This window comes from Diplotaxodon limnothrissa, linkage group LG13, assembly GCF_057381915.1.
Source record: "Diplotaxodon limnothrissa isolate DT_005_m linkage group LG13, D_limnothrissa_male_GT1.1, whole genome shotgun sequence".
In the NCBI taxonomy this organism is placed as follows: domain Eukaryota; kingdom Metazoa; phylum Chordata; class Actinopteri; order Cichliformes; family Cichlidae; genus Diplotaxodon; species Diplotaxodon limnothrissa.
Window position 1 is genome coordinate 3032116 of NC_140608.1, and position 22329 is coordinate 3054444.

General features: G+C 37.1%; 1 protein-coding gene across 2 annotated transcripts; it reads left to right on the forward strand.

The window, feature by feature from the left end:
* Positions 1 to 661: 661 nt before the first annotated feature.
* Positions 662 to 22130, forward strand: LOC146619672 (acetylcholine receptor subunit alpha). Of its 2 annotated transcripts, XM_085369634.1 has the most exons (12): positions 662 to 906; positions 8890 to 9030; positions 9581 to 9712; positions 12197 to 12333; positions 17828 to 17872; positions 18238 to 18347; positions 18492 to 18687; positions 18786 to 19023; positions 19127 to 19350; positions 19456 to 19570; positions 19672 to 19796; positions 20443 to 22128. In XM_085369634.1, the coding sequence occupies exons 1-12, from the start codon at positions 852 to 854 to the stop codon at positions 20569 to 20571; spliced, it is 1647 nt and encodes a 548-aa protein (XP_085225760.1). In that variant the 5' UTR covers positions 662 to 851; the 3' UTR covers positions 20572 to 22128. The 2 variants fall into 2 exon arrangements, with proteins under 2 accessions (XP_085225760.1, XP_085225761.1); XM_085369635.1 differs by lacking the exon at positions 8890 to 9030 and having other exon boundaries at positions 20443 to 22130.
* Positions 22131 to 22329: the final 199 nt, after the last annotated feature.

Consider the following 22329-nt stretch of genomic DNA (forward strand, 5'->3'; position numbering starts at 1 on the left):
TGTGATTTTGAAAATTCTAAGTGCATACTCACATGTATACTTAAAAAGTTTTTCAAAGGAAGAAAGCAGTAATGAAAATCACTTCACAAAAATTAAATAAATTGCCTCGTCAAAAGTCAGTGGTTCGGTCATAAAATAAAACTGCTCTGAGTCATTTTTAACAAAATAAAATTCACCTTAAGGAGGAAAACTTTTTTGTAACGTTTAATACATGTCAATCGGAAGCACACTGCTTCATGCAAGCTAGCAGTGTAGTGGGTATAGTGTGTGTCTGTCTGCTAGTGTGTATTACCGCTTAGCAGCATGTGTGGACATGCTTCTCATTCCACCAGTGACAGCTATCAGCTGTCCTCCTGTTGGCCTTCCCGTCTCTGTCTCCTAAAGTGTTAGCATGTTTGTCTTCACTGATTTAAGCCAAGCTTTCTTTATGTCTGACTGTTCTTTGCTACTCCGTTTCATTGACAGAGCCTGTGTTGGGTTCAGTGAGAGAAAATGATGATTGTGCTGATTTGTGTATATTCAATTCACAGACACACACACACACACACACACACACACACACAGAGTCCCAGCTGTCTCCTCTGCATGACACGCGCTGAGAGGTCGGGATGTTGTTGGGTGGGGGAAGTAGAGTTGACCATAAGAAACATGAGCTCACATACTGGATGATCCCCTTCCCACTACTCACTTCAGCTTTAAGGTGACTGCTACAGCTTTAGTGCATGTTTCTGTGTCTATGTAAAGTTAGCATACAGGTTAGATTTGGTTCTGACCTGATAACGAGTCAACAACACATTACCAAACGGATGCCGTGGATTTCTAAGCTGTTTCTTTAAACATCTGGTGGAAATATGAATGTTCCAAAGGTCCACCTCTTACTGACATGCATCCTCTGTGTATGTTCTGGTAAGTAGTCCTCAGTATGTGTTGATATTTCAATCTTATCAGTTATGTTTCAGCTTGCTGTAACAGTGCTGGTTCGAAACAGATAAAGAAGAAAGAAAAAGAAATATATTATTTAGAAAATCAGATATTAGAAATGGTTAATTACAAAGTACTTCTCATGCTGTGAAATTTTAGTCTTCTGTAAATTATGTTCTATAGGACCAGTCTCAGGAAACAGGACATCACTTTCTGACCAAAAATAAACACGTTAAGCAACGTTAATAATATTTTAAACAATCACAGAGGAGCAGCTGATTTTGGCAAATCCATTATACTGAAATCAAAGGGCTTCATCACATCGATGAAAAGCATAAAAATAAATCCAAATAAAAATCTCGAAGCATCATAATCATAAGATTGAATCCCCTGGGAAACAACTGGCACAATGAGAGATAGGCATTTGCTACTTCTGAAAAACCCTTTACAAAGGAGCAATGTCTAAAAAGAAAGAAAAAAAAAGTCTCTGGTAATTGTGCTTTTTATGTATATGTGAAGACCATCTCTTTAGAGTTTACAGCTGCTGTATCGTGTTTTCACTGTGATGGTATTCAGTCTTTTGTTTTACTTGTAAATCATTTTTAAAATGACGCTGTGGTTTCATCGGTCCTTGAAATGTCCCATACCCACAAAAAAAGTCTCTCCAGCATTGTTAACATTCCTTTTGCATTCAATACTGTGTATTTATCATTGAGCAGGTATGCATTTAGTGCCTTTGCCCAAGGACATTTAATTGTGACACATAGTTGTTAATCAACACACTGTTTCTTGGTAGGGCTGCTCGATTATGGCAAAAATGATAATCACGATTATTTTCACTGAAATTGAGATCACGATTATTTGACGATATTTATTTAACCCTTTAAGACCTACTATAGAACCAAGTCCACCAGAGCTTATATTATTTTTTTACATGCTGTAGTGCCATTTGTGGGAGCATTTCAAGTTGCTATACATCAATACAACTGTTATAGCCCATATTTTAATAATATGTATGCATTAAGTCCATAGTAATTACATAAATTGCAAAAAAGTGCAATAAACTACAAAAAAATTGAAAATCGCTTTTGTTTTGTTTACATATATTTCTACTTGGAGAAATTTAAGAGGTTTATCCCTCAAAACTTTAAATACAATAAAGTTGCAAAAAATAGTTTACAACAACAGGGAATTTATTTTGAGTGTCTTCATAGTTTTATTTTGGAGATACAGCAATTTTTATATACTGCAGGAAAAACAAAAAACAATCCTATGATGCAAATTTGCAAAGAAAACAGCATGTGCATCATTTCACTGTGGGAAGTGTTACGAACAGCTGATAGGAACGGCAAAGCGTGTTTCTGGAATATTATGTTTTTGTTCCTGCAAGCGCTTTTTATGCAATTTTTGCAAAGCTTTATGTGGAACGAAACCGTGACCGAGGACAAGCTGATGGCATCAGATGTAAGTACAACTCCTCCGGTTTCATATGCAAAACAAATTATTGCGCTAGCTTACACAGTTCAGGTTCTACAGGGATTTAACAATAGTTACGCAAAACAGAGCTTACTGCTCTGACCGGCTTTAAAGGGTTAACAATGACTTTAAAAAAATAATATAAAATAGTGTGCAACACCACTGAAGTTTTTTTTTTTTTAAACTCTCTTTTCAACCAACGGCAGTCACTCTCCAAATAACTTCTGCTTAGCTTTCCGAGCTTCCCTCGGGTCCTCTTAATCAGCGGTCTCCAACCTTTTTTGCGCCACGGACCGGTTTATGCCCGACAATATTTTCACGGACCGGCCTTTAAGGTGTCGCAGATAAATGAGGGAGGGGCTAATAATCGGCTCAGTCATTTTTAATGATCGTTGAAAGCCCAGATCGTAATCGTGATTAAAATTCGATTAATTGAGCAGCCCTATTTCTTGGTGTACTTAAAACTGTGACCTTTCAAGTACTAGATAGTTAAATAACCACAACTTCAGTACCAGAATACCAAAAACCTCAGAGTCTTATATTCTCTGCATTTTCGAATAAATTCCTGCAAGGTTCATGAGGTTTATGCTACTATTTTTCCCATGGAGTATGGTACTTTTCATCACCTCATCCCATACAAATGAATGCACAGTACACATATCATTTACTCATGTCATATACTGTTTTGAAAGGAAGATGAAAGATGCTCTGGTTCTATTTAGTATCAAATTACCTCAGCCACTTTTATCTCAAAGAACCTATAATAAGATTAACTGTACATGAAATCAGTCAAGGAGAACAAACACAAACATGTCCTCTGTATTGATGATACATAAAAATAGCACTTCAGAGTTTGTTTAAAAAATAAAAATAAAAATAAAAAAAAACCTAAGGATTTAATATTTAGCAGATAATATGTACAAATGTATCCAAGACTAGAACATAAGGCTAGTGTATGTGCAACTGGAATAAATAAAATTAATTTATTCTGAAGTTTCTTTCACTCTCTTGAAAATAGGGCTGTGCAAGATCATCCACCATATCACTAATAGCAATTTCTACACTATGTAAAGGTTTTGTATTGCAATATCATTGCTAGAGAAATGCCATGTTTTTATGTTCCTTGGTGTGTACAAACAGGGGACAAGCCCAGATATGAGAGGGCAACAGCTAGGACAATTTATTAGATTCCAAAAAAAAAAAAAAAAAGCTACTTCAACAACCTCCAACAAAGCACTGTACTTTGCAAAATATGGAAGAAACTTGGAAAACAGGAAAAGCAAATGGTGGATGGAAATTACTGATGTGGTTATATGCAGGAAAAGTAGGGCTTTAAGCAGCTGGGACACAATATCCAAGTCAGAAAATACTTTTATTATGTGACAATATTGCACAGGTTCCAAACACATATTGCCGAATCGCAACTATTGCACTGCTGCTACTGCTGGCACCTTGTTTCAATGCATTCCTACTTCAAATTAGGTAGTGTGTCATCAATGACAGTAGCTCACTAGAAAAGAATGGAAAATGCCTTTCATTTACTTGCGAGCATCAATCAAATTGTACTTTTTTGCTTTGCTTTTTCAATATTGCCAGAAATATAATTATATTATATATAATTAAATAGAATTATAATTAATATATTATAAATAAATTAAAGTGCTGAAAACACACAACCACTGGCAGCCAGTAGTTTGTTACTTGTCCACACTGTTGGTGTCCACCACTAATCCGGGAATAACATATTTTTCTATTTCAATTCAGTGACTCATACTGATAGATTTCATGAAACACATTGATGATAAATTGATGTAAGATGGAGGTGGTATGTCAGGATGAATGGGTGTAGCATGTAAGCCACCAGTTGGATATTATCTGCATCACTGCAGACGTGAAACAAAAATGGATGCTCATAAAGAATTTGAAAAGGTTTTTATTTCAAGATGTTATGAGTGTTCCTCGAAACACATTTACTAGGGTCTTATATCGACATTTCAGCATGTCAAAACTCTACTTAAATATAGTAAGAATTAGATATTCAGATAAAAAAAAAAAACAACTATATTCTACAATGGCATATCATGTTTTAATATATAACCCTAACCCTTTGAGCAAAAACCATCTTTTTAGATTGGGCTTAAGAATTCACAAGGTACCAGAGATAAGTTGAAATATGTGTTTTTTAAAGGCTCTTGTTTGCCAAAAAGTTCTAACAATCTGTAAATTGTAAATAAAAGCAGAATATCATGACTGCAAAAAATTTACAAATATCAAATGGAAAATCTGTGATCTTAGACACCAGCTGCGTATGGTCCTGCTGGTCCACAGCTAACTGAATCTGAGATGGTAGAGTTTTCATGTTGGATTATGTCCATAGGAGAAGGAATTTTTGGAGAGGAAATGAAACATACTACTAGATTTTTTTCCATTTGTTACAAGGTAGTTAGAATATTTGCAGAAAATAACCTTTTAGAGGCTTTTTTGAATAATTAAGTTAATAAAGTATTGGTGTGTCATCCACACCCCAACTCAACTACCCCAATAAATTTGGCCCATTCCAGTAAGACACATGAAGAGAAGAGAAAGTGAATCCCAGTTCCTGTTATGGACACACGTAACTGTTATCATAGACACAAACATACCAGTTCAACCATATTTAACAGGATGCTCCAATTAAAGTCCACTATATGGAAGGCAAAAAATTCAAAGCAAAGCCAGGCAGACAGATGAGCTAGTTTAAAGCGTAACTGGTTACTTGAATATCTTAAAAAAAAAAAAAACTTGCTCAAATACAGTCACAGTAACAACTAATTATTTTCCCCAGAAGCGTTTGTCTGCACCTTCTGTGTGCTGACACTCAAACTAGTGATCTCTTTTCAAACGTTTCAAGAGCCCATATGAAACTGCATTAGACAAAAAGATTTTTATTTTGCAGCAGCATCATGTGAAAATGCAGAGTGTGGGCAATGACTGACAGCTCCAAGTGGCTCCCATGTCCCGCCTCTTCTCTATTTTTGTATGTGGTCAGATCAAAGCTTCTCAGTGCAACAGACAGATGACATGCACACAGCAACAGGCACAGCTAATGGCAGACAGCCAAGGAAATGAATATCAACATTGCAGACAACGACACCACACTCATTATACAGATCTTCGATAAAGATCCCAAATGAAACTTTGAAAGGAAACCAAAACATGCTTTTGTGTGCATGTGTGTGTACATGGTAGTGGCTTATACTATTATACATACATACACACACTTTGGCATCTTAACTCAATCTGACTGCTCTCCAAGTTCTGCTTTGTGCACCACAAATTGTGTGTCTTGTAGTATTAATGTGTATATGATGTTTATTTACATTCAGCTAGATATGGGCTGGGCACTGTGCATGTTCTTGTAACACATGTGAGGAACCAGTTTCAGTATTAACATTCAGTAGCAACATCACAGACATCATGTATTATGTGTTGTGAATCCAACTTTGTTTTCTTTGGCATGTTAAAACTCAAGAAGACACTCTCAGTCTGGAGTCTAAAACCTTGTTGGTGCCCACCACAACACATCAATAATGCCTAAAACAAGCAAAATCCTGATGCGTTATCAGGTGGTTGAGTCTTACCAGGGAAATAGCAAAAGTTGTAAACCTGAACCATAAAGTCCTGCTCAGACTTATTGCTCAGATTGTACACACAAACATAACATGCTTAGATTTAGCGTGTCTGTAAATCTGAGAGTCTACTTACTTATATGACTACAACTTGTAAATTGCATAGGTTGCCTGTCCTGAAGCACACCCTGTGTTATTGCTTTTATCCAAATTTATCTTACATATTTTTTTAAAGATCAATTTTGTGGCTTTTTGCCTTTAACAGTTGAGCAGTGAAGAATAGACATGAAGGAGATGGAGAGAGCAGGGGAAGGGCAAAGAGCTGACGGTTAACCTTCAACCTGGGCTGCTGCATTTCAGCATATGGGCACCTGCTCAACCAGTGAGCTAAAATGATTGCCCTTTTTTGGTTACACTAATGGGATCATAAACCTCATATTGTGTTCAATAAGTGAGACCATAAACTCTTTAGGAAAGTGGCAGTGATTTGACAAACATAAACTGCTCCATGTACCTGTAGCTGGTAGTTATTTTATAGTAGAGTACCCCTCCAAGTCAGAGTTCACAACAACTAAGTGTTTGTTTTTTGCTTACTTTCAGAAATGCCTCCTCTCCAACTAAGGGGTTAAATTAAGTTCTCAAAAACCTAATAAAGACTAAAAGTGGTACTCACTCCCAAGGTTGCTAGTCCTTGGAGAAATTTCAGCTGTAGAGAAGCAGTTTAAATATAGAATAACACTCAATTGTAAGATAACACTCACTTTTTCAAAACCTGTATCTATTCGTTTTGATAATCTGGTGGTGGGGAGTATAATGTGTCTGAGGGATGTTACCCTGGTGGACTAGCAGCAAAAGACTATGTTGAAGCTTTAAGTTTGACATTAGTGTGTCAGTTTGGTAATTTCTCCCATTAAATATATTATGCCCCTTCACATGTACCAGGTGGCTTCGTTTTCTATTCAGATTAAATGTGTGCCTCAGTTCTTCAAACTACATGACAGCATCAGAGTTTGGTGAATACAGATGTATAAAGCACTCTAGGACACTAAACTTTAAATGAAGCATCTATTCTTTCTCTGACCCTTTTTATTTATTTACACACACACACACACACACACACACACACACACACACACACTTCACATCAATCAAATTTAATCATATGCTTTACAACAGGACTCTTTGTTTACTTTTGCAGTAAAATATATTTTGTGCCTACATACAGATTGATTGTCTTTTCTTGTAGTAATGATTGCCCACTCCTCTACAGGGAAGAAAAAAAAAAGTAGCCAAATTCCCCAAAAATGCTAAACTGTGGATTTTACTTCACTACTCATGGATCAAAACCCTCATCAGAAACACATGTCACTATTTAACAAACTAACTGCTGCAGAAAGGAGATGATTTTATTAGGAGAGATAAATAACTGGGCAGCAGCATCATTAAAAACTCATCAGTCAGGAGTGAGCCAAAGAGATGTGACCATTGTTCCCATTAATGAGGGTTTACAACAATAATTACAGCAAAATGAAACACTTTCTGAATGTTTTTACTCTCCGGCTTTTAAAGTTCAGCTAACACACAAACTTCAACACAGGTGGTGTCCATCCAGAAATGTTTGATAAAAACTTATCAAGTTTGACGCACTGACTGTTTTTGAGATTTTCCTTTTTGGTGATACTTTGACATTAAAATGACTATAAAACTGAACTGAATTCACACAAACTGCAGATAAACTGATTAAGTGTCTCCTACTACCAAAGCCATTTCAAAATAAAAGCCTGTCTCTCTCAGCAAAAGTAAACAAACCTGCCTGCCATTACAACTGGAGGGCTGAACAAAGTGAATGAGAACATCTGCGTATGAACTCAAAGGCATTACCTCCATTTAACATTGACTCCATGAGGAATGATGGATGGCCAGATGCTATTTCCATTAGATAAAGGATTTTGCTTTGTATTTCCACGTTTAAATGCAGTTTTTGTCCTGTTGACAAAAAATAAATAAATTCTCTGTCCACCTTCACAGTAATCACCATCTGAGCTTTCTTGTCTGCAACTCAGCACAGAGAGAACATGCAAACACAAAGGACATGTTTAGTGGCATGCTCCCATTAATAATCTGTAGTAATCTGACTTTCTGTCCTGATATCCTGTATTTGCATAAGACTTCAGTGAAACTGTAGCTTCATGTTAGACACAGAATGTTGAAAAACATCCTATAAAAGTACAAATACAGTAAAATAAACAAATAACACTCAGATGCTAGTTTATTAATGGGATTTTCCTTTTATTTTTTAAATTTAGCAAACATGTTTCTGTATAACTTAAGAATTCACATAGTAATTTTGAAAAAAAAAAATCCAATAACATAAAATCATGAAGTGTTTATAGTTCATACCTAAAAGCTGAAAGAATGGCTTCACTGTGGGGTTGGGAGATTGACCTACTTTTGAAGCCAATCTCAAGTGGACATTGGAGGAACTGCAGGGTTTGACCCTTCACAGTTTCCTTTTTTTTTTTTTCTTGCCATGGATGTTGATGGTTGGATGTGCCCATATTTCCCATTTGATCAGACACTAAGTTTAGAATTTTGATGCACATCTGTTAATGTCTTCACTACGTTTATCAGACAAATGTATACTGCAGCCTGAAAAACCATAAAGCAGCCAATAATAGTACAGTCTTAATTTCTACCCAAGTGCAAGATGGTACATTTAACTCACTGATTTGTCAATGAAAAAGAGATCCAATGTATTGTTACATCTGATTAGGAGAATCATCAAGTGGATTTATTATTTTGTTGTTTGTGTGTTGCTCAGAGTTAACGAACATTGTGAAAAACATGAAATACCATTGTCCGCTCCTCTTCACTTTCTCTGCAGGAGAAAAACTCTCCCTGAATACTATCCAGGTGATGTTAAACTTTGTCAAGGACAACCCGCAGCTCCTCAAAGAATTGAACTTGGACATGGAATCAGACGTAGATTTGGAGGAGTTCAAAACCATATTGAACAGACTCCCTGGTCAGTGATGAGGAGATTTTCTAGATTTTATATGCATCTAGCTTTTCTTGAATCTTCTATGCAAGAAAAACCCATCCCCTGTAGGAATAATTAACATTTTTATGTATTTTAAATGTTGAATTTAAATGTCTTTTTTTTTCTTTTTTCTTTTTTTTTTAAATGCAGCAACATACCACAACAACAGTCAAGGCGCTTTATTTTGTAAGGTAGACTGATAATACATACAGAGACAATAATCATATGACCCCCTATGAGCAAGCACTTTGGCAACAATGGGAAGGAAAAACTCCCTTTTAACAGGAAGAAACCTCCAGCAGAACCAGGCTCAGGGAGGAGCGGCCATCTGCCGCGACCGGTTGGGGTGAAAAGCTATGAGCATTGTTTTTGTTTTGTTAATTTAAGATTTTCTCTGTACAGAAAAATCTGATTAAGGAAAAGGCAACTAGCAGAAACAATGTAGCAAATGGTCTGCTTATGTTTTTCTTTATTTTGTTGTATGTCTTTGTGCGTCTCTCCTGTTTTGACCTTATGGGTCTGTGTGTGCCTGCAGAGCACGTGAAACAACATTTGTTGAGCAAGACCAGCTTGGATCTTCCCTACACCTCAAATGTTCATTCTGATGTTCCACAAAGACAGGATATCCTACAGCCCCCCATGCCATTAGTGCAAGGGCCCAAAGGAGGTAAAATCTGAACTAAAGCATATTTTAAAAGGGATGGATGGATGGATGGATTTTCTACTTATTTTATCTGTGTTCCAGCCTCAGTAACTTTGACACAGTAACATCTGCTGAAATTTTTACACCTCCGATGAAATGTCACAAGCGTTAGCTTTATTTTGATACCAATATTGTTTGCACAGACTTTGTAATTGCAGAGAAATACCCCATTCATTTTTGACATGTCATTTTTGCCACTGTCAGCTATCGTTATCCTTTAAAAAGGGACTGTTCATGGCATTAGGGAAAATTTCTTTAAAGTGGATGCAACTTTGCATCCATCTAATGCTTAGTGAATCAAACTATTTATCAGCAGGAAAAAATAATTATGTTTTATGAAAGCCCAACATGAGCTGGTATAAATGTTTTCTGTTTAGTTAGCCAGCTCTCATCTCATCAGCTGTCATCTAAAGTAATTTATTTTTAATATGTAAATTAATTACAATTGTTGGAGGATGCAATTCGATGTTAAATGACCTCAAAAACAATTAAAGGGCATGACATTGGTAAGATTCAAAAACTAAATTTTCCAAATAAAACCACAAAGTAGATCAGTATTAACCGCAGCCTAAGAGCCTCCTTATGGACCAGAGTGCCTGGGTGAATCAGCGGCCCAGACAGAGTGCTCCTCTGAGAGAGAGAGAGAATTTGCTCATGGTGGCTAAATGAAACCAGATCCGAGCTCACACAGCTCAATGTAGCCAGCCAACAGATTCCCAAAATAATATGCAAAAGCTGTCACCTGCTCACAGGGCTGTTTGCTTGGTCACGTTAGACAAAATTACATGATGTCTTTGCTATGATACTCAGTAAGATTACCAATACACTGCCTCTTTTGCTTTTTGGGTCCTTATAATAAATACAAGTAAATAAAATATTTATTTACTTTGTTTTTATTATTTATTTATTCATTCATTTTTTTAGGGCCTTGTAACTAAAGTAACTAAAGTAAATAGTTTCTTCAGTAAAGTAATGGTGCATTGGTACACATTTTTAAAGCAGTTTATATGTGACAGAAGTATTCATGTACTTTATATCTCACAAACTGACAAATGCCAATAATATATTAAAAGTTAAAACTCCCAGTACCATTAGAAATGAGTAGACCCACTCTGTAAACAGAACTGAAAGCAAACTAAATTTAGGACAAAAATGTGAAGCTAATGGAAAATGCTAGACTATTAAAACTCCTGTTGTTGGCTTGATGGTTGTTTGCTGTCTTGGTTTATTTATCAGACAAAAAAAAAAAACAAAAAAAAAAAAAAACACTACCAGGCTGAATTTCATCAGACCTAGTGGAGAGGACAAGCATGGGCAATAAAGGCCAAAAAAATAAAAATAAAAATAAAAATTGCAGGGCATGGTGCTCTCCATGGTGCTTCGGAACCCAAGCTGATCTAAACTTAATGTCAAAGGATTAGCCAGGGTTGGTATTCCCAAACATCCTAAGACCCCAAAAGTTCACTAAGGACTCATAGGACTTGCAGACTTATAGAAGCAGATTTGATTACAGTGTTCATAGGACATTCAGTGCAGAGGCTTTTCACCAGTATAAAATGACCACCATTTGTTGCTGTTGATCTTTTTGCATCTGTCCATCCCCGCCTCTGTCCTTCTCTCTTCTATATGCACTCTAGCTTTCTCTGAGATAAACGCAATGTTTCAGATTACATGTGGTAAGTCAGGCGTAGCAACAAATACCTTTGAAAATAATATTGAGAAGCTAAATTAGAATAGAGACTAGAATATAATAGAATAGCCCTTTATTGTCATTGTACACTTCAACAAAGTCCATTCTGAAAACCACTTGCCTTTTACGGATGCTGAATTTTGAAACATTGAAATATTACATTGATGTATAAGTGATAAGAACAGGAGCAGATGAGACAGTCAACAGAAAATATCTGAGTCCTTCTCACCCTCTCACTTCGTCTGAAACTTGAGAAGAGACCAGGTAAGTAAGGGGAAACCACACACATTGAAACATTTACCAGAAAGTAATATCACCATGGTAACAAATGTGAGACAAAGCAATAATCCAAAGGAACTACATCCGCAATACTCAAAAATACACATTTTGGTCCCTACATCAGGAAAATGGAGTGTAAATCACAGAAAATGTAATTTACTCCCTTCCCTGTCACTTCAGAGAAAATACATTTAGGGATACTTGGGTGGCAAGATGTTCTACTTATCATGTAATGCTGTCAAAGTGACTTCAAAATATAATTAGTAATGGCTGTGTGGTGAAGAGTTAGTGTGCAAAAATCAATACATCATAAGTAAAATTCCTTCCAATAAATCTGACACTTTTTAAATTAATAATTCGACAACCCAGACTGTCTTCAGCTTCTTTATCGATCAGTCTGCTAAAGTCTGACACCATTATGCTGTCGGTTTCAATCCTCCTGACTGCCCAAACTTTATTTTTGTTTGTTCTAAATGTAGAATGTTGCTCAAACGATGAGACGACGCTGGTGAAACGACTGTTCACTGGTTACAACAAAGTGGTTCGTCCTGTTAACCACTTCAGTGAAGCTGTAGTGGTTACTGTGGGATTACAGTTAATACAGCTTATAAGTGTGGTAAGTCTGTAACTCTTTGTCTGCATTTTACATGAAGAAAGATATGACCAGCTGTCACCACTGTGTTGTTTCTTGACTTTGACCTTTTGACTGTAATTGCAGTTTCTCTAAAAGGACAAACAATCAATCAACAATTGTTGGCTTAAATTTCAAATACTAACCAATATAATGAAATTACAATAACCAAAGATTTTTGATTATGGAGGAGCTGGCCTTAAGGTGTTCAATGAAAAGGACTATGGTGACAGGGAATGATTTGTTCACAAAGGTAAATGCACCTTCATAGTCTTAGGCTGAAATTGGACAAACTGGAAAGTGTTACAGATGATGACTGTCTAAATCAGACAGGGAAAAATGCTGCAAGACACAGTAACTGAAATGAACCCAGAACTTACTTGTTGTTGATGTTAGGACTAAAAACTGGGCAAAGGCACTGAATCACAGACATTGTTGCACTTTTGATTCACTATGGTTAGACCACTTAGGGGAAAAAAAGAAAGAAAAAAAAAATCAAGCAGTGGTCTGTCTTTATTTATTATTTATTTTCTCAAAGAGAAGAACTTTACGCATGGAAAAGGAAATATGCTTAGACGATATTGGTTCTCTTTGGATCTGCCTTCATATATGAACAAACATTCTCTGTGGTGAAGTTCAAGCTAATCCAGATCCTCTCGTGGTCATGATCACCTGCCTGCTGTCCTTCATATTACAACCTCAAACGTTGGACATGACTGCAGTGTACGTGTTCAAGCCCAAACAGACCAGATTTCTCGCAATGAACAGGGGGAAAAAAAGGAAAAAAAAAAAAAAAAACCTTAAAACTGCAGATTAGATCATAAAACTGAAAGTAAAATAGCATTAGCACAGAGTTAGGTCTTTAAATTTGTTTTGGGTAATGTTGAATCAATAATGATAAACTAAGTGCCTTTATTATCCCTGTTTTACATTTTCATTGCCTTACTGTGGGATCTACACTTAACAGTAACATTTATAAAGAGATCAAAATAATATTGAGCAGAACTGAGTTGAGCTTATTGCTGCATTGCCCCACAACTTTCTCAGCTTCTCATGTGGCCCCAAAAAGTAATTAATGCAAACATATGTAACTCCTGCCAAATAAGTGCACAAAATTGACAGAGGTTAAAGGAACACTGTCTTTGACTGAAAAATAAAGTATTTAGAGAGGAGTCATGTGTCAATATGATCCCAAGCTTTTCTTTTTTGACTGTATTCAACAGCAAAGCAAAATAATAAAAAGGACCATACATAATTAAATCTCAGTCAGTGCCACAGAGATAATACCATTATTCTGGAAAGAAATTATTATACCAAATGTTATGAACTGGATAAGACAAACAAAAGAACATACGTAATGAAGTCTTTAAAAGATGAGGACTGCCATGTGCTGATTTGGAGGACCAGTTATGTTTTTGTAGTGCCCTGTATAAAACTGGAACTCCAAAGAGTGGACATTTTCCATTATATAAAATTAGAATAATTCATATCAAGTCATGCAGCAATATCACTTTGGTTGGTACTGAACACACCAAATCAGTTCTGAAAACCTAGATAACACATGAAGAAACCAAGAAACCAAGAGAGTCAAATAACACATATGATAAGAGATATCACGCCACAAGCAGTTACTTAATCTACCACATACATACCCAAATCTCATTTATACCAGGAGATGACAAGCCAACCAAACAACCAAGGTGTTTTGGGGGTGTAGACACCCTGTTAAGACCAAGACTTGAACTCAGACATGTTCCACAGACATCCTGTTAATCTTGATTAACAACTGAATTTAAGACACAAGAACCAGGATAACAACAAACATATAGGATGGCACAGCAGCCTCAAAGAAGCGATACAGGTATAAATAAAACAAAATGAGCAACTGTCATTGTGTGTCCTTCTATGCTTATTAAGTCCATGAAGATGACTAGGTTTGACAGTCTCTGGGACAGTCCCTTCATCCATTTTATTCCTCTTAACTCATTCACTGCCAGCCATTGGCAGTGAATGAGTTAAACCCATTGACTCATTCACTGCAATTGACGGCTATAGACGTCAATGGCAGTGAATGAGTTAAGAGATGGAAAAAGTCTTCTCGTTTCTTCTTCTCACTTCAGTTTTACTCCAAGCAGTTTATAGTGGACAACAAATTAGTATTACCAGTGCTGACAAAAAAGATGAAAAGTTGATAACGTCAAGAGGGTACTGCTTTGTATGCCAAACCAAAATAAAATAATCATAAAAATGTTTGTATCTCGTGTTAACTAAAAAATGTAAAATACAAAAACACGAGAAAGTGTTTGTTAAAATTTTAGTTAATTTAAATCCATTTTAGCCTCAAACATGAATGCTAGTTCACAGTTGGCTAATTTCCCTGTTAACCACAAAACCAAGGAAAAAAAATTTTTCAAGACATGAGCAATGCCACCTGTTAAACCCCAATGCCCCCAAAGCCGGGGGCAAGAGGGGGAACATCTGGTTTCATGGACCGTTTCTCAATATACATACTTGTGTGTACCTGCGTTCACGTGGACTTGTGATATGTCATCAGTCGCAGACCAAATATGCTTCCAAAGCAAAGTACGCATCAAGTATGCTCAGAATTCCTGGATGTGTTCTCGCTCCTTCCATTTTATCAAGCATCGGTGGTGGCTTGGGTGAACTTGGTACAGCCAAATATCCCAGAATGCATTTTGTCCAAAACTCAAACGCGGCAATGGTGGAGGAGGGGAGCTAAACTTTTAAGATATTTCCAGGTGAGAATGTACCTGTGTAAACTTCAAATATCTGCTCGATTTATAAAGACATCGCATATTTGCAAAATTGCTCTGACGTTTTCGGAGACATCTGTTACCCCACCAGCTCAATAGCTCAGCGGTCCTCAAACCCAGGGCCACAGACCGGTACCGGTCCGTGAGTTGTTTGGTACCAGGCCACGAGAGTTGAGGCTCGGGTGTGAAATTTATGGTTTTCAGGGATTTTATTATTTTTCTATTGTTATTTTTCTATGGTTTTTATCTTTAACTCTGTTTCCCTGGGTCTTTTCCCATGTGTTATGACTAAATTTTCCTTTTTTTGGTACCGGTACTGGTTTTATTTTGTTGTATTTACAGCGACACCTTAGAGGACGCTGTGAAAATATTATTACTGGGCCGTGGCGCGAAAAAGGGTGGGGACCGCTGCAATAGTGACAGGGTGGTCAAGGCTCACTGGAACCGGCGAGAACAGCGGACTCCCGGTACATCGTTTTTAACCCCCCAGCGGTCTTTTGCACCACAGGTTAAACATGATGAGGTCACTTAGCTTCTAAAAAGTTAAGGTTTGGTTTATTTTGGTGTTTTATTTGTTCCTGAGTGAATCAGTTTGGCTGAGATTAAAGTTAAGCTTCATAACTGTACTGTTTTATTTAATACTTAAGTCTTACTTGGAGAGCTGTCAGTGTATTTTAAATTTCACCAGTCACACCACCTGAAGTAAAATGTTCTGTTCTTATTTAAAAAGCTGGGGGAATTAAATCTAACATTAAAAATATTTAAATTCAGGAGGAAACATTTTCACTGGGAGCAAAAACAGCATGTTAATACATGGAGATCCTGAAGCCTGCTCCAAACATGATCAGATTATATTTTAAATATTTGTTTAATTCTTTTCCAAACCTCAGCAGCTTGTAAGTTTTGAGTGTCTACTAAAATGAAAATAAAACCGTTCTACCATCTCACCTGTTTGTTATTATTCACACACACCTATCCTATTTTTATTAATAGAGAGAAAAGCTTGTGTTTCTATGATTGTGCTTAACTGTATGAAGTTTATTAGACATTATGAAACAGATGACACGTAAAAGCGAATTTTGCAAAATTGCTTAAGATTTTAAAAAAAATTCTTTAAAAGAAAAAAAAACTACTACATTATATGTAATTGCTTTCATGTCATGTGCAATTTCCATTGCAAATATGAATCACAGTTAAATTAAGAGGGAATGGCAGGAAAAACTCCTGAATGGAGATGTCATCAAGTACACTAGCGTTCCAATTGTAGAATGATCGCGCTGCGTTCTCGGACTCCTGTGTGAACTTACAAAGTCTACTACAAAGTCTACTAGAATAATTGAGAAACGCTCCTCCTGTGGTATTCACAGAAACGGCATACAAAACATTGCTACGACCACTAAGACGACAAACAATTAAAAGCGCATTACAGCACATTCTGCAAAATGTTGTAAACACAAAGCACGAATGTTCGATTCACCTGATAGCAGGTACACGGACAATTAACACCTGGACTCAAAGCCGACATCTCGCAGATTCCAAAACAGCAAGTTTCGTCACACTGCGACCGAAATTCACTGGACCAGCAGCAAAAGAAGACCAAAACTATGATTCATTTTTAGAAAACAGTGAATTATGTCTTACCTGTGCTGTCTTTCTTGCATCGAAAACAAGTTTCCACAGCTGCCAGCTACATTAACTGAATAACTGCATCTCCCATAATGCCTCAGAGCCATTTCTGTCAAAAAACAAATCGCCAAAGTCAGCCCGATGACAGAGATTGGACAATGGCAAGTGTCATGCGTTTGCTGCGCGTAAGTTTTTGGCTTTGCAATTTGCGTTTTGTTGGGAGTGACGTAAACGTGGTGACGCTATCCGTGATCCTATTGGCTTAAATGGCGGGGTCAATCATGCAAATTGGCCAATAGAAACCGAAGTGCCTGCTCCACAGAATTTAAAGTCTCAAAGACGCAGTGCAAAAACAAGGCCCATTATACCTGTGCGTGGGTAATCCTTCAATATATATATAGAAAAAACCACTAAGCATTTTTAGGCATGCAATAAACTTAGATCATTTTTGCAGTTTAATTCCTAAGAAATTTCAGCTGTCACAGATTCTGCCAAGATGAGCCAAAATGTGCCAAATTGCAGAACCATCTGTAACTTTGGTCAGCAGCATCAGCCTTTGCACAAATAATGTCTATATGTTGATTCCTGGATTTCTGGAATTTATTGTCTACCACAGGATAATATCAAAGGGGTTATATGCTGTAACATTCACAAAAAAAATAAGCAGGAAAACAATCTTCTTACCTGTGTTCCATCCTCAGTTACTATGACGCAGTAGCATCTGCTGTAATATTTACACCTATGATGAAGTCTCATTAGTATTAGGTTTATTTTGATTGTTTACACAGAGTTTGTAATTGCAGAGAAATACTCTATTCATTTTGGGCATGTCATCAAGCTGGCACCTTTGGGGTTCAAGATGTTAAATTTGGATTATTTTTATTGTGATAGATAACTAAAATATGGGGTGATGCCAGCAAGAAATTAAACAAGAAAAAAGATGTTACCATCATTTTGTTTTGTTTTTACTTTTTACTTTTTAATACAGGTCATGTAAACATGTATGTGGGGTAGACATCACAAAATAAATTGTCATAAAAATGTTTTCACCTGTTCTTGACCTTTTTGTCTGTTCCCAGGATGAAGTTAACCAAATTGTGACCAGTAATGTCCGTCTCCGACAGGTAAGTCTGTGTGACTACAGCTGGCCATGCATTATAACTTTAAGTGGGACTACACACCATTTGAAGGTTGGCCTAATGCTATGGACATCAGTGAAAGTTACAAGTTACCAGAAAATCACAAGCTTCGCAGCTTTTGATGAATATGATGCAAAGCAATGAAGAAAATAAGTCATAAAAAATAAATTAAAATATAATGTAATTGATTTCCTCCCAGCATTCCACTATGTCCCACACAAGCACTGTGTTTGTCCCACAGTTACTTTACTGGGATCTGGTCATCCCATTTAATCCTCTAATCGGCATCACATAGCTAAATACAACCTTAGAAGTGAAATAATGATCTAAAATTTTTACTCACTTTACAGCAATGGGTAGACGTTAACTTACGGTGGAATCCTGAAGACTATGGAGGAATCAGAAAGATCAGAGTTCCTTCATCTGACATATGGAAACCTGACCTTGTGTTATACAACAAGTAATTTTCATTTCTCTTTGTGTTAAAAAAAAGCAAACAAACCTATATTTGGTGGTGGTGGTGGGGGGGATTAATGACTTGCTGCTCCACTTACATGCTTGGTTTTCCTTTGCCTCTGTCCTCTACCCTCCTTTTTATCTGCAGTGCTGATGGTGATTTTGCCATCATCCATGAAACTAAAGTCCTGCTAGAGCACACTGGCAAGATCATATGGAACCCTCCAGCCATCTTTAAGAGTTACTGCGAGATTGTTGTCCTTCACTTCCCATTTGACCTACAGAACTGTACTATGAAATTGGGAACCTGGACATACGATGGCCTGCTGGTCGTAATCAACCCGGTGAGCGTAAATGCTTTTTTTAAATCTGGGAATTTAGACTGTGTGCAAAACAGCTGAACGTGGGGACGCTAAAATGTTTGTGAACCACTGTCTTTTAGGAGAGTGATCGACCTGACCTCAGTAACTTCATGGAGTCAGGTGAATGGGTGCTAAAGGACTACAGAGGGTGGAAGCACTGGGTGTACTACACTTGCTGTCCTGACACACCATACCTGGACATTACCTACCATTTCCTGATGCTGCGACTGCCTCTCTATTTTATCGTTAACGTCATAACTCCCTGCATGCTGTTCTCTTTTCTCACGGGATTGGTCTTCTACTTGCCTACTGACTCTGGTATGTTCATTCTGCAAGCTTGATAGGTAACAGAAAACAATTGTCAGTGATTTTTTTTTTTTCAGATTATTTTGAACTTAGAGGTGATTCACTTTCTCTGCAGGTGAAAAGATGACTCTCTCCATCTCTGTCCTGCTGTCTCTGACTGTCTTCTTGCTGGTTATTGTGGAGCTGATCCCCTCCACTTCGAGTGCTGTTCCCCTCATAGGGAAATACATGCTCTTCACAATGGTAATGGTCATTGCCTCCATCATCATCACTGTTATCGTCATCAACACACATCATCGCTCACCAAGTACGCACACCATGCCGGGGTGGATCCGTAAGGTTTGTATGGGGGTATTTTTTCTCTCTCCACTTGTAATAAATGGGAAATATTGTTGCTGTTTTATAAGACTAGTAATATCATAATTTTATCTCCCTGCATCTCAGGTCTTCATTGAAACCATTCCCAACATGATGTTCTTCTCAACAATGAAGCGTCCCAGTCAGGAGATCCGGCAGAAGAGGCTGTTCCCTACTGACATGGACATTTCCGACATCTCAGGTGAGGCTAAACTGCAACTCCCATTACCATTATTGCATGCTAGTGAACAGTTTTAGTTTAAGTCTGTCCTAAAATTGTTGACCTTCCTCTCTCCTCTGTAGGTAATCCTACCCCGACGGCTGTCACCTATCAGTCCCCCATTGTTAAAAACCCTGATGTTCGTAGCGCAATCGAGGGGGTGAAGTACATCGCAGAGACTATGAAGTCAGATGAAGAATTTAACAATGTAAGAGAAAATCTGCATGAATTATTGATAGTGTATCAATCCATAAAATTTCTTAGAAGTTCAGAGCCTTGCATTCAACTCCCCAGCCATTCTTGTGCTTCTCTAAAACTTAAACGAATCTACAAGTGTAGGCACAGTAATCAAAACTTTTTACATTTCTGCTCTGAATCTGGATCTAAATGAAATGGCCAAAAAGACAATGATTTAATGGTTTAATTAATTAAATGGAAGGTTAGAATGACAGTAAGTGTGCCAAACAGTGTGGCCCCAGGAAGTCACCCCATCTGGGGAAACTCCGTCTAATCCACAGTTCTCCAAAAAACAACTACTTGTTATTTCATATTAATAAAACTAATATAATGTTTTGAATGTATAAGCTTACTGGCTTCTACATTCTCGATTAATCATTTCTACACCGAAGAGAATGACAGGAGTCTTTCTTATCTTCTGCCAATAAATGTAGTCCACAAAATCATATCTGACAGATAACTGGGCAACATTAGGTAATCTGGTTTTCCACATCTTTTAGTAATGTTATTGATTCAATTGAAAAGCTTATCTCTTTTTGTGTCCTAGCAACTGATCAGTAAATTCCAAATATGTGAATGCTCAAAGTTAAAGTTTCTTCCATACCGTCTTATTGCAGGCAGCAGAGGAGTGGAAGTTCGTTGCCATGGTTTTGGATCACATCCTGCTCTGTGTGTTCATGGCTGTGTGCATCATCGGGACTCTTGCTGTCTTTGCTGGGAGACTCATTGAGCTCAACACACTGTAGAGGCCTTCATGATGGAGGAGAATGCATTTATCCCACTGTCCCTCACGCACAGATAGGCAGTCAAAGGTCGAGCTAATTTCAAAATTCTGTTCAGGGCCTTTAATTGTGTTGACTTTGAATGTGCAGATATTTTTTACTTTTATTGAGGAGTCTGCAGTAAAAACTCCAGGCATCTCACAGGTATGATGATACACAAATATCTTGATGGGTTATACTGGGTCACACAAAGCTGTTCTTGTTATTAACAATCCAGCATTTTTCTATTGTTTCTCTTGTATTTCTACAGTTGGTGATTGCTGCCCTCACAATTGCGCAGACTGTTATTTTACATGTAAAATCACGAACAGTAGTTGTTACGTTGTCATATTTGGCAGCTTGATTTAAGGTTTGTGTGATTGGTTCTCTTAAATGTTATTGTCAGATGTTGTCTTGGATTATTTTCCCCTTAGAACTTTTATTGATTGGTTTTGCCAGACATTCAGTTTGACAATATCTTAAGGGTTTTTTTCTACTATACTCACAAGATAATAGCAAGGTTTTATCAAGCAAATTTTTCCAAAATATGTTAAAGTCAAGCGGATCTTTAGTTACCCTATAGCAAGTAAAAGTGGTTCAAATAATTAAGATTGGTTAGTCAGCTTTGATTCCATTAAGTGAAAAACAATGGAAATACCACAGCTGCAGTATTGGCCAATGTGCTTTAACAAGCTAAAGACAGCTTGATGTATGTATGCAGCTGCGACAGACCATTTATTTTAGTATAATGATATGGTTCAGTCCTGCTGTCTGTGTTAATCATTTGTTTGTTTTTTTGTTTTAATTTGTAGTTTTCTAGATGTGGAATAAAGTGAAAAATAACATTTTGTTTTAGTGTTATGAAGTTCAGACTACACTGACAAATCACTGGATGTTTTCATTTCTTGTCATGTTCAAGAATCCAGTTTAATTTGTTTTTGTGTTGTTTTCTTACTTGGAAGAAAGGTATATGGTGGTCACAAAAGGACAGCCAGGGTCAACAATAGTCAGTGTGTCATTACACCACCACCAGATATTACCTGAACTGCTGATTTAAGGCAGGATGTTGTTTTTGTCAAATTCTGACCATACTGTCTTAATTTGCAGGAGAAAGCGAGACTTATTTGACCACCCAATATTTTTCCAGTCATCCATTGTCTGATTTTGATGAGCATGTGTGAACTGTAGCCCCAGTTTCCTGTTCTGAGCTGGCAGGAGTGGCACCTGGTGGGTTTGCTGCTGTAGCCCATCTGGTTCAAGGTTCCATGTGTTTTGCATTCAAAGATGCTCTTCTACATTCGTTAGTTGTAACGACTCATTATTTGACTAGATATTTTCTCATTTTCTGACTATTCTCTGTAATCCCCAAAAATGATTATGGAGGATAATCCCAATAGATCAGCATTTACAACAGCACCAACAATTACACCACCTTCAAAGTCACTTAAATCACCTGCCTTCCCCAGTTTGGTGGTTGGTTTGAACTTCTGCAGGTCATCATTGCCGTGTGCACCTGATTAAATGGAAAAATAATGTGACTGGCTGATTACACGTGTTAATTACACGCATTAACACGCACTTGAACAGGTGTGCCTGGCAGTGAGTGAAAGATGGTCAAAGTAAATTTGGTTGTTCACAAAACCCATTTAGAGTACACAACCTGTGACTGAATAATTAATAAGTCCACTAAAAATCACAAGTGGTGTCTGACAGTGAACTGAAAAGTGATTTACGGTAATCTAA

What these genes read in the sequence shown, in the direction of transcription:
- LOC146619672 (XM_085369634.1), top strand. Translation starts at nt 852, where the DNA reads ATGAATGTTCCAAAGGTCCACCTCTTACTGACATGCATCCTCTGTGTA. An exon ending in GTAATGTCCGTCTCCGACAG is followed by an intron (nt 17,873 to 18,237) that starts GTAAGTCTGTGT and finishes CTCACTTTACAG; the next exon opens with CAATGGGTAGACGTTAACTT. An exon ending in GGACATTTCCGACATCTCAG is followed by an intron (nt 19,571 to 19,671) that starts GTGAGGCTAAAC and finishes TCTCCTCTGTAG; the next exon opens with GTAATCCTACCCCGACGGCT.